General features: G+C 40.1%; 1 protein-coding gene across 1 annotated transcript; it reads left to right on the forward strand.

Annotated features, from left to right (window-relative positions):
* Positions 1-408: 408 nt before the first annotated feature.
* Positions 409-9,275, forward strand: DIO1 (iodothyronine deiodinase 1). Its single transcript, XM_006133457.5, has 4 exons — positions 409-775; positions 3,377-3,520; positions 6,956-7,155; positions 8,077-9,275. The coding sequence occupies exons 1-4, from the start codon at positions 445-447 to the stop codon at positions 8,140-8,142; spliced, it is 741 nt and encodes a 246-aa protein (XP_006133519.4). The 5' UTR covers positions 409-444; the 3' UTR covers positions 8,143-9,275.
* Positions 9,276-12,644: the final 3,369 nt, after the last annotated feature.

Here is a 12,644-nt window from a genome sequence, read left to right on the forward strand (position 1 = left end):
TTGTACTTAATTTTAAGCACAAGTGGTCCCAGTGACATCAATTAATAAAATAAAGCAAGTCCTTTTTTTCCAGGAATAGGTCCCAAATTATTATTATGTTAATGCTGCCAGAAAAGTATCTAGTATGTAGTCAGTCTTCTCATTTGTAATACATGCAATACATTTTGGTAATAAGTCTTAGATGTGCATTAATAAAATTAATAGTAGTAAAACATTCTTTGCTGTAATTAACATCCTGATTTATTTTCAAGATACGCAGTATAGTGGACCATATTTTATTCTCAGTCACATCCCATGCACTGAAGTGAGTGGAACTGTGAGAGAGTAGAATTTGGCCAAACATGTGATTGACTATTCTTTAACCTCATTTCCCCTCCTCCTTTACCTTTGCTCCAGCTCCATTACACTGTTTTCTTTGGAAGCAGTCTGTCTGCGTCTGACACAATGTTCAAAGTTAGGGTAATTTTACAAAAAACCTTGATTCTTTTGTATGTATCTCTGTGTGTTGCTGTTGGTAAAATGCTGATGATATTATTCCCAGAAACGATGAAAAGACATATTCTAAAACGAGGACAAAAGAGCAGCATAAGCAAGAATCCAAAGTTCAGCTACGAGAACTGGGGCCCAACTTTCTTCAGCTTTAAATATTTACTCTTTGTTTTGAAAGTGAAGTGGAAAAGGTTAGAAGATGAAGCATTTGAAGGACATAATGCTCCCAACACCCCGGTAGCAGACTTCAGCAATGAAATACATCATATCTTGGACTTCATGCAAGGTCAGTAAAATAATCCAAATAGGTTGGGTCCTCATGATTAGAGTAGTAAATAAAATAGAGTATTCAGACTGACTGAGACATGTTATTTGGAGATTAGGGAGCTAAGTGATGATTTGAGGGTCCAATTACAGATTCTGCAAACCAGTTTAGATTAAGAGCAACTAGCTGCAGAGGGATTTAAGTAGAAAAGAATAGATCACATTCTAAGGGTACATCTAAACAGCAGTGTTATTTCAGAATAATTGATGTTATTCCAAAATTATGTAGTTCACGTCTACACTACAAAGTTATTTCGACAATGTCAAAATAATGTTGAGCTGGAGGACTTCCTACTCTGATTCCTGTAACCCTCATTTTATGAGGAGTAAGGGAAGTCAGAGGAAGAGTGCTCTTCCTCGGACTTAATGCTCTGTAAACAGCATCAAAAGCCAAAATAAGCTATTTTGACTTAAGCTATGCAATTGATGTAGCTGAAGTTGAGTAGCTTATTTCGGCTTTAGCTCTGCTGTGTTGAAATGTCCTAACAGTGGAGTTTCTCAATCATGTACATGCATTGGTGGTTTTAGAGAGAAATCTTTGTCTTTGAAACTGCACAATTGTATGCAGTTTTCCAATGCATACGGGTATTACATTTGTTACTTATTGTCATGGATTGGGAGGGAGCATCTGTCTACTGAAAACCAATATAATAAATTATCATGGTGAAAGAGGCAAATATAACTTAATACATTTTGTATACTGTTACACACAAGTGGAGAAAGCCCATGCATATTAACCAGACTGAAGTGCAGAAAAGATGTTTGTTAGTTTCCAAATGAACACAAATAATGCTGACAGAGAAAAACTGTTTTGTACTTTGTCTTCCACTTTGATGTTTGCAGCATACATTATTAATCATTAAGCTGCATTATCTAGTTCCATGTATATTAACCAGGGCTTTAAAAAACCCCAAACAATCAATTTCAAAATTGATACAGCATAGGAGGAAGGTATGCACAGTGTATTCAGAGATTAATCCAAGATTAGACCATTTTGAAGTGGGAGAATGAGAGCATCACATTTTGAAATTAAGCACAGCCAATGTTATTAAGTCATTAGGAACACTCTTTAAATCAAGGTCCTGCAAACACAAGAAAGTATTCCTGTAAATATTTGTGCAGAGGTTTTTTTTTAGGTCCATGCATAAGCATTTGGGGAATCAGGCCCTTAGCAGGACAGGAAATATTTACTTCCATGGCTTGAACAGACTTTGTTTAATAAATAGTAATAATGAATACTTAGAATTCTGCCTGGGCAAGAGGATTGCTGAATCACATTGAAATCATGAAAGCCTAGGATGCATTATTAAAAATATAGCCAAAGTTTTCAGATCTAGCTGTCTTATAACTAGGCTCCTCCTATAACAAAATGTAGGCACATAAATAAAAAAGAACTTATGTTCAGAATTTGTAACTTCCCCAACACCAACTGGAGCTGTGGGAATTTAATATTTAGGTGCCTAAAAATGGATTTGAAAGTCTAAATTTAGGCATTCAGGTTTGAAAATTTGGGTCTTTGAAAATCTGGGTCTTTATTCTTTAAGGAACATGCAGAATATTTTAAAGTACCTTCATACTAATTTGCTTTGCAGTAGCGTTTAGAGACCTCAGTTGAGATAGAGGGGCTATTATTTTGGTTGCTACACATTTACTAAATTAAGAGTTCCTCCACCCGCAAGAGGCTTACAGTCTAAGGCAGGAGTGGGCAAAAGGGCCTCCGCGGGCCAGATCCAACCCACTAAGTGGGTTGATCCAGCCCACAGAGGCCCTGCTGCTCCCCCTCCCCCAGATCAATTAGGGCCTGGGAGCAGGGAGAAGTGCGTGAAGTTTCCTCTGCCCTGCAAGGAGTGCAGGGCAGGAGGAGACTTTGTGTGCTCCCCCGCCCCCAAGGCCTGATTGACCTGGGGGCAGAAGGGGGAGCATGTGAAGTCTCCTCCCACTGCCAGGGGCATGGTCACCTAGGGGGAACCTCTGGGGGGAGGGGCCAAAGACTTCACATGCTCCCTCACCTCCAGACCAGTCATGATCTGTGGGTGGGGAAGCAGGGAAGTATCCACTTGAGGCCCTGCCCCTTCCAGTGTGGCCTGGGGTCACTTCAAAAATTTGTGAAATGGCTCCTGGTAAAAAATGATTGCCGACCCCGGTCTAAGGCTTGGATCCTGCAATGAACTCCATGTGAGCAGATGCCTGCGCCTGTATGGAGCCCCATTTACTTCACTGAGACTATGCATGGACACAGGAGTCTGAGTGTTTTCATAAAACTTATTGTAGGATTGGGACCTGAATAAATCAGATAGGGCTACAGTAAGAAAAGGAGAGCAATGTTGGGGTTATTTTTCATACTGAGACTGAGGTACAGAGAAATTAATGGCCCGATTTACAGAAGAGCTCAATACCTTTGAAAAATCAGGTGATCAGTCACTTGTCCAAGATAATGCAGGAAGGGTGTAACAAGGCTAAGAACAGAGCCCAAATTTTTGCCCAGACCTTAACTCTAACCCTGTCCTTTTTCTCATCATCTGTTTAACATGATACTTTAAAAATTATTTCACGTCTGTTGCAGACAACAGGCCTTTAGTCCTGAATTTTGGAAGCTGCACCTGACCTTCATTTCTTTTCAAATTCGATGAGTTCAACAAACTTGTTGAAGATTTTAACTCCATAGCGGATTTCCTTATAATCTATATTGAAGAAGCTCATGCAAAAGGTACAGTACAGACAGCAAAACATTTAAATGTGTGATGATGCAACAGATATGGATCTTTCTGTTTGAATCATGGTTGGGGCAGGACCCAACAGCTCTGGGACTAACATCTGGTTTATGTTTTATATTTGGCTAGATGGCCTGCTGCGCTGAGTGAGTATGCCCATTCCAATATGCTTATTTGCAGACTAAGACAAGGGCCCCAGTCCAGAAAAGATTTACATGTGCTCAACATTACACATGAGAATTTTCATATCTTCAACTGAAATACTTACATGTAACGTTTAAACATGGACCATTCAAAATTGCCTTATTCTCTTCTTTTTCTTTAAAGCATCTGGCACTGGCCACTGTAGGATTCCTTTCCAACACTTTGCAGTTAATTTTGGATTTAGCTATCTTGAATAATTTTGTATCATCTGGAAATTTTGTCACCTGACTGTTCATCCCTTTTTCTAGAATATTTGTGAATATGTTGAACAACACTCGTCCCAGTAGAGATCTTTGAGGGACCTCACACTTGTGAAAAAATGATAATTTATTCCTACCCCTCGTTTCCTGGATTTTAACCAGTTATTGATCCATCAGAGGCTCTTCCCTCTTATCTCATGACTGCTTACTTTGCTTAAGAGCCTTTGGAGTGTGACCTTGTTGAAGGCTTTCTGAAAGTCTAGGTAAATTATATCCACTGGCTCACCCGTGTCAACATACTTATTGACTCTCCCAAAGAATTCTAGTAGATCGGAGAGGCATGATTTCCCTTTAAAAAAAAAATCCATGTTTCCTTATTTCCAATGTAGCATGTTTCCTTGTGATAATTCTGTCCTTTACTATTATTTCAGCCAATTTGCTTGGTATTGAAGTTAGCCTTAATGGCCTGTAATTGCCAGCATCACAGCTGGAACCTTTTAATAATCAGCATGACATTAGCTACTCTCTAATCATCTGGCATAGTTGCTGATTTAAGAAATATGTTACATACCACAATGAGTAATTCTGCAATTTCATATTTGCATTCCTTCAGAACTCTTGGGTGAATACCATCTGGTCCTGGCGACTTTTTACTGTTTAATGAATTGTGTTATTTGGTTGCTCTTCAAATTCCTTCTTGGTCTGTCTAATTTGTTTGTATAGTTAACATGCCAAAGTTTATGTTCTTTTCTATTATATTCAATAGGATTTAACTTCTAACTTTTAAAGGTGGCCTTTTTGCCTTTAAAACTACTTCTTTTACTCTATTATTTAGACATGCTAGCATTTTTGGTCCTCTGATTTTTCTGCTCCAGCCCAGCTGCTTTTGTCCCCTTTCGGAGCTGCTGGCAGCCCCATGTGGGGATCCAGTGGTGTCAGTTACTGGTTATGTTACCAGTGCTTTTTTTTTGTGACACTACGCACTGGTACACTCCGCACTTTCCTGTGGCACAGCCCCCAGCCAGCTCTGGGAGCACTCACACTGTGCCAGACAGAAGCCCACGTGGGACACGTGGCAATTAAAGGAGTCCTGACCTCCTAAATTACTCCCAGCACTTTTTTTTTTTTGGCTCAACAAATGTTCCCCGGTGTTTTTTGGGGGTGTTTTTTGCTCAACAAATTTTTATCAATTTTTTTTAAACCCTCTGGCAACCCTAGTACCAGCACTTTTTTTTTTTTAAACAAAAAAAGCACTGTCTGTTACCTAATAAGCATCACTTGTTAAGGTTAATCTGTTACCCATTAACATACCTAACCTGAGCCTTGTCTAGACTAGGATGTCAGCACGTTAGTTTTTAGAAGTCCAGCATAGACAAGGAACACTGCCTTTAACATCTATGAAAGGAAGAACTTTAGGCTTTAATTTGAGCTGTTTAGCATATATTAATTAGAATATGTTTTGCTTTGTCCACACTACAATTTTAGCTAACACCACACCATTTATCCATCCATGTGTCACCTTTCAATGTCTATTAAATAGATGTGGAACAGCTGAAAATGATTTAGTCTCTAGTTTTTAATAAGCTTGCGTCTGCTACACATTTTACATTTAAAATATTTCAATAGTATTTGTACCATATGAATTTAAAAAAATAAAACAGTATGCATGTGCCAGAAATTGTTTGTATATTGATGAGAGAGACACCATCAATTTTTAAAATCAGTTTAAAATTCTAAGTAACATACCACATTTCCAGAAATCTGAAATCTGTTTCTAGAGGACCAGAAAGAGCAATTACAATCAGGAGTCCTATGGCACCTTAAAGACTAATGAATTTCAGCTTTTGTGGGCTGCAGCTCATTTCGTCGGAGCTTATGTCCCAATGCATTTGTTAGTCTTTAAGATGCCACGGGACTCCTCGTTTTTGCTGAATCAGACTAACACAACTGCCCCTCTGAAACTTGTCATTTATATGTCTCAAGCTGGGTGCCAAAAAATTGAAACCTCCCAATATGATGTGGCTAGTTATGAAAAATAGGGTTAAGTTACTTACTGCAAAGTGAATGGCAGAACAGTATTAGTTCCCATTCTAGTCTCCTTTACAAAGGCCTTGATACACTGCTTTCCTGGAAGTTTAAATGGCTTGCAATTTTTTTGGATATGCATGTCATTAACATAGCTATTGAAATTATATGGTATATAGATTGGTGTGAATAATATTACAGCACAGGGCTGCTAGCAATTTCTATTGGAGTTTCTCCAATACTTCCCATTATAAACTATTTTCTAGTTGCTCATAACTTTGTGAAACTTTTGTCCATTTGAGCTGAAATTTTCCATGCAAGGTATCTGTCTCAAGCTGGTGGTGTTTTTTTTTTTAATTTAATAAAAACAGTTCATCTGTTTGCAAGAACAAGGCTAGGGGAAAAAATACATTTTGTTCATATTAAAAAAAAGTAATATTTTATTTGGACAGATTTAGTACCCCACTTTGGAGCAGGGACTTGCAATTAGGCAACAGGTAGCTTTTGTGTCAGGAATATGCCTTTTTCCATCTCTGTGAAAAATCCCTCCAAATTTGATCATGTTACAAACGTTTTAAGCATATAATCATGATTTGCATATGCTTTTAGAGACTTCCTAGATTTTCAGCAGTTTCATTTCTGAAGATCTGTTCTAAGTGGGCATGTTCCAACCTGGGGCTGCTCAAGACTTTTCCTGCACATGTAGCTCTAAGCCGCTGAGAGCCATGGTGGGTTTGGGCACATAAAGAGCATGGGATGGGTCTCCTTTGCTATCAATGGTATATGATTATGTGATTGAAAATTATGTCATAATGCACATGCTTAAACCTTCGGAATTAAGGTTGCACAGGCAATCCTAATTCTGGCATTTTTTAACTTCCCAGTGCTTGACTTTGCAACCTTAATATAGTTCTTTTAATGCAATTGTTGGTGAGTGCACACACACAATTTTATATATATATATATATATAAAATCACTTTCCTCTCTCTTCTCTTTTAAAGATGGATGGGCTTTTAAAAATAACATTGTTATTAAAAATCACCAAAGCCTTCAAGAACGAAAAAAGGCTGCACAATTTCTTTTGAAAAAGAATCCTTTATGTCCAGTGGTTTTAGATACAATGGAAAACCTAAGTGGTTCAAAATATGCAGCTCTGCCAGAAAGACTTTATGTGGTACAAGGAGGAAAAGTTGTCTATAAGGTAATGAACTCTGAGCACATTACAGTATAGTTTTAACTTGTTAAAATAAGCATGTATTATCCACCACATACTAGATAGGTATATGATTAACATTTTTCACTGTGTTCCATTTCCAACAACTTTAAAATTAATTATACCCACATTGTTCATTAAATTATTAGCACCAAAAAGCCTTGGCATTTATGTATAGTTTTGATTACCTGGCTCTGCCTCAGTATTTATGCAGTTTTTCGTAATGAGACAAAGTGAAAGCATATTGAGCTCAGGACTGGAAGCAAAGAAACTCTACATTCTAACTCCAGCTATTTCTCCAACGTGTTGGTTGACCTTAGCCTCTGCATAAAAGTCTACCAACTGTGAGGACAATAATAATCAACTAAACTAAAAGAGTGTTTTGAAGTTTGAGTTATTTTTTTGTATAGCATTGAGACATAGTGCTAATTATTATCTGATAGCCAGAGACCATGCCTGTTAAAAGAGTCTACATCTGTTTTATTTAGATTAACTTTCAAGTTTCAGCATTAAACTTTCCAGCAGTTAAAACTGTATTTTACTTTGTAATTTACTATACAGATATATATCTAAAAGTTTGTACATGACATAGGCCAGATTCTTTACTGTTCTGTTTCTGCTTGGTGCACAAGAAAGGGTAGCCATTAGGCAATCACTTAATGCTCCATGATTATTTAGCTGGCTCTGGTGCAGGCTGTTCTAAGCTATGCACAGGTGGCAATGGGTGGGTCCCAAGAGTTCATCTACTACCTGAGCAGACTTACAGTGCATCACACTGAGACCACTCCTCCTCCTGCAGCAGGGTCTTTGGTGGGTGGGGCAGGAAATGGCTATGCCACCTATGCACCACTGGAGACTCCCCTATACAGGGAATATATCTGAACAATTCTGTATTTATTCACTTTACAGGGTGGAGAGGGACCTTGGAATTATCATCCACAGGACATACGTGCAATCTTGGAAAATCTAAAATAGGTGAACAAATCAGAAACCCCCAAGGATAAAGTGGTCTATCTGGAAAGTGATCAAGGAATAACTTGCTCTGTCCTTTTAAAAAATATATATTTTATTGCTGTTTATTTGTAAAATGATATAAATCAGGTTAAAAAAATACACACTCACCCAAGAGAAAATGGGTGGACAAGTATATAGCATGAGTTACCCTATTCAAGAAGCAGACATCAATATGATTCAACACCATCTGAAACTGATGGAAAAGCTCTCTAGGACCTGGTCTACACTAACACCCCTTCCATTAATCTAATCTACATGATTTCAGTGATGCAAATAACATAACTGAAGTCGACATACACCCCGTGGCATTTTCCATGCACTAAAGTTGGTGGGAGCTGCTCTCTTGTCAACTCTGGCTACTCTTATCCTGGTAGAATACTGGAGTCAAAGGGGGAGTGCTTGAAGATTGATTTAACACGTCTAAACAGATGTGAAAAATCAATGGCCTGTGACTAAATTGCTGCAGTGTCAATCTACCTCATACTGGAAACAAGCCTTAAGCCCAGATATGGGGTCACAGAGGTACCCATCAACTACAGGTCACTACATTGGAAATAAAAGTAAATCCAAACAGACACGGGTGGCCGGCATGCTAAGTGGGGGAAGGCATTGTCTTCTCAAACCACCAGCCTGGCCCTGCGCACACTTTGCCCCCAGAATGCCTACTGTAGGTGTTCTAGGGGCAGAGTTTGCTGCCCCCAGCACCCCTCCTCCCTGTGCTCTGTGGCTGGAGAGGCCGAGGCCACGCACCACCCACCCTCCCCATGCTCCAGGGCTGGGGAGGATGGAGCTAAACACCGCCCGCCCACCTCTCCTCCCTGTGGTGGTGGAAGCCACGCATGCGCGGCATGCTGCCTCATCTCCCTGTGATGGGAGGGGACAGGGAGGCGGCATGGCTTCCTTGGGAGGCAGGGCCTCAGTAGGAGAAGGGCTGAGAGCTTGCCTCCCCGAACCCTACCTTCACCCTGCCCTGCTCCTTCTGAAATAGAAGTAGAAATAAAAAATAAAAGTACAAAGATCAAAAGTGTTTTTATAGATTCATTGCTACCCTGTTCATACACCTTTGGACCAAAATTTTTCATATAGTGAAATTGCTAGCCTCTAAAAATCATGGCTATTTCTCTAAATGTGTAATGGCTTTCATGTGCTCATCCTTAATAGTATAGGTAGCATCTGATATAAAACATATTATATATCACAGAAATAAACTGTGTCTATATTCCTTATGCTTTGAGTAGCTCAGGATTTCTTGTAATTACTGTGAAATAGTGAGTGGAAAGAAAAAAATATTTTATTCCACTGGAAGCACCTATCATTTGGTGCCCAGTCCCTCAGTTCTGATGAAGGTAAAATTCCCATGAGATTAATGGGAGCTTTTTTGCCTGTTTAAAGACTACAAGATTAATCTCTTAGGACATGTCTACATTATGCAGAAGATTAATACTGCCACAGTCAATCTTCTAGGGTTCGAATTAGCGGGTCTAATGAAGGCCTGCTAATTTGAACTGAGAGGGTGCTCCCATCAGCACCGGTAGTCCTGCTCCTCACGAGGAACAAGGGAAGCCAATGGGAGTGTTTGCTTCTGCTGACCTCCCGCTGTGTGGACAGTGTAAAAACACGATTTGAAATACATTGAGTCCAGCTACATACCTATATAGTTGCGTCGACCTTCCCCTTTAGTGTAGACCAGGCCTTTGAGATTTGAAACCTATCCTTATCAGCAAAACTTTACCATTAATGCATCTTGGTACCAGTGGTTTTAGATCCTGTTCAATACTAGAGATAGCAATGGTACAATGTTTTATAACTAGTCACACCAAATTTTGAAACTGAAATCTAAAAGAAATATTAGTAGTTGAAAGCTATTCAAATGGCTTGGATGAATGATGGAATAATTCAAAACAAATTATTGCATACCGATCCTTGTTTTTTTAAAAAGAGACGGTTTTTCTAAATATTCACTTGCACACACTATAGCAGGTTTGTGAATGAAATAATTGTATTAATGTACATCATCATTGGTTCTATTAATATTTGTTTATGACAGTCATAGCGTAAAGCACATGCAGCTGTGACCTGATTTGAGAACATATTTATAGAGGCAATGAGCTGAATAGGAGCAATTAAAATATATCAAACCATCTCAAGTGGCTTCAGCTTGGTATTTAAATATTTTAAGAGAAGAGAAGTTATCATCACCCTATGTATCATCACCCTCTTCTTACATAGGGTTTTCAGCTGATCACAAGTTCCACAAACCAATGAATTTTGGAAGAACTTATTTTAGGGGAATGGCTTCAAGTTTGAATATTTCACACTTTTATTTATTCTGTGAGGAAAATCTAGTTGAGAGAATGTGTCCATTAGTCTGTCTGTTCAAGAACTCTTCCTAAATGGTAAGAGCTAGGAGCAACAAATTTGGAATACAGCTTCCTCTTATAACTTAAAGCAAGGCAAGGGTTTGGTTGTGCCAAGAAAATGGGATGTGCCTGGAATGGGATTGCTTCTCAGAAAACCATACAGAAAAGAGACAAAATCGCCAGGCAGGTGAAAGGAGCTGGCTGGGGGCAGCCCGCCCCCTTATCTGGGACTGTCACCCATCCCCAGGTGCCCATTAAAGAGAATTGGGTGGGGGCTGAAGCTTCCCCCCGATTCGTACAGGAACATTTCTTCCTGTTCCCCTCTGCCAGGAAGGGAGGGGAAAGTGTACTGCTTGCTGCATTCTTAGAAATGAATCTTAAATAGCCTTTTAATCTCAACGTATTGCAGTTCATAAATGGAATCAATTATACTTGAATGTTAGTGATTAAGGAAAAGCAGTTCTTCAACATTTTTACTCTACTTTGGAAAACTACACAAGTATTACCACCACTAATAAGGATAGAGATTAACAAGATGATTAAAGAATACAAACAATTTTAGTAATGTTCTAATTTATATATACAATTAAACTGGCTTTTTAAATGTCCCTATGGGACATAAAAAATTGTGATGCATTATACTATTCAAATATGCTATTTTTAAAGTATGAACTAAAATGTACATTAATATTTTCAGCACTATAGGCTATGTCTTCACTAGAAGTTTTCTTGGCAAAAAATATGCTAACTCATTTGCATGAGTCACAATCTTATTTGCATATTTTCTGCCAATCCATTTTTGCGCTGGGGTTTTTGCGCAAAAACAAGCAGTGTGGACATTTTCTTTTTGTGCAAAAACCCTTTCCCGCAAAATCCTTATGCCCCAAAAAAGGAGGTTTACCGATCTTGCAGGAAAAGGGGTTTTTGCACAAAAAGAAAACGTCCACACTGCTTGTTTTTGTGCAAAAACCCCAGTGCAAAACCGGATTGCGAGAAAATATGCAAATGAGATCACACCTCATGCAAATGAGTCCCTCATTAGCATATTTTTTGCCAAGAAAACTCCTAGCGTAGACGTAGCCATAGAGTGCTTTATATCGTCAAAGTTCTGTACAAAAGACTAATCAATTACACTGGTACTAGGGATGTTACATGAGTATTCAGTTATCTGATATCTAACTGCATGAAATCTTAGCAGTTACACAACTATTCGATAGTCCCTGGGGGCGGGGCCTGCAGCCAGTGCGCTCCAGCCCCACTCCCGGGGAGCCCCCTGCTACCTCGTGCTGGCAGCAGCACGGGATGGCAGGAGGAGTCAGTCCGCAAGGGGAACCAGTTTAAAAAACAGTTCTCCGCATAGACCGGCTGCCTGCTGCCCCGCACTGCTATCTCTGATACAGAGGCAGTAGTGCGGGATGGCAGCAGCCTCAGTCTGCGGGGGAACCGAGCTCCCCATGAACAGAGGCTGCTCCGTGAGATGTGGAGCATTCTCTGTCCACGAGTAGCTCAGACCCTCTCCCCCCCACCCCTGTGTGGACAGAGATTGCTTCATAGCAACCCTCACTCTTCCCTTCCCCCCAACGCTGTTGCCTCTGATGGAGGCAGCAGCGCAGGGGGAGGAGGTGGCACCGCGGAGTCAGTGCTGGGGGGAACCAGGTTTTAAGTCAGCTCCCCCTTCCTCTCCCACTGCCTCTGGAGGAGGTAGCAAAATGGGGGCAGGTGGGTGCAGAGCCAGCATGCATCTGCAGCCTGCTTAAAAACTGGCTTCCTGTGCATATTGGCTCCAGCCTACCCCCGTCACCCTCCACACTGCTGCTTCTCTATCAAAGGCAGCAGTGCGGAGATGGAGGGAAGGAGCAGGTGGATCCAGTGCTCATGGGGAGCCTGCTTAAAGCCAGCTCCTCATGGGCACCAACTCCCACTCCCCACCCCTTGCTGTCTCTGAGAGGAGGAGAGTTCATGTAGTCAACAAGATTAATCGATAAGCCTAAGCTTATTGGTTAATTGTGTAGTCATCTACACGATGACATTCCTAATTGGTACTGCATTACACATTACACTGCTGGGACGGGGGGAAAACATACTAGATCCAGATTTTAAAAA

The sequence above is a fragment of the Pelodiscus sinensis genome, chromosome 9 (genome assembly GCF_052426305.1).
Source record: "Pelodiscus sinensis isolate ZL-2025 chromosome 9, ASM5242630v1, whole genome shotgun sequence".
NCBI classification, from domain to species: Eukaryota; Metazoa; Chordata; order Testudines; family Trionychidae; genus Pelodiscus; species Pelodiscus sinensis.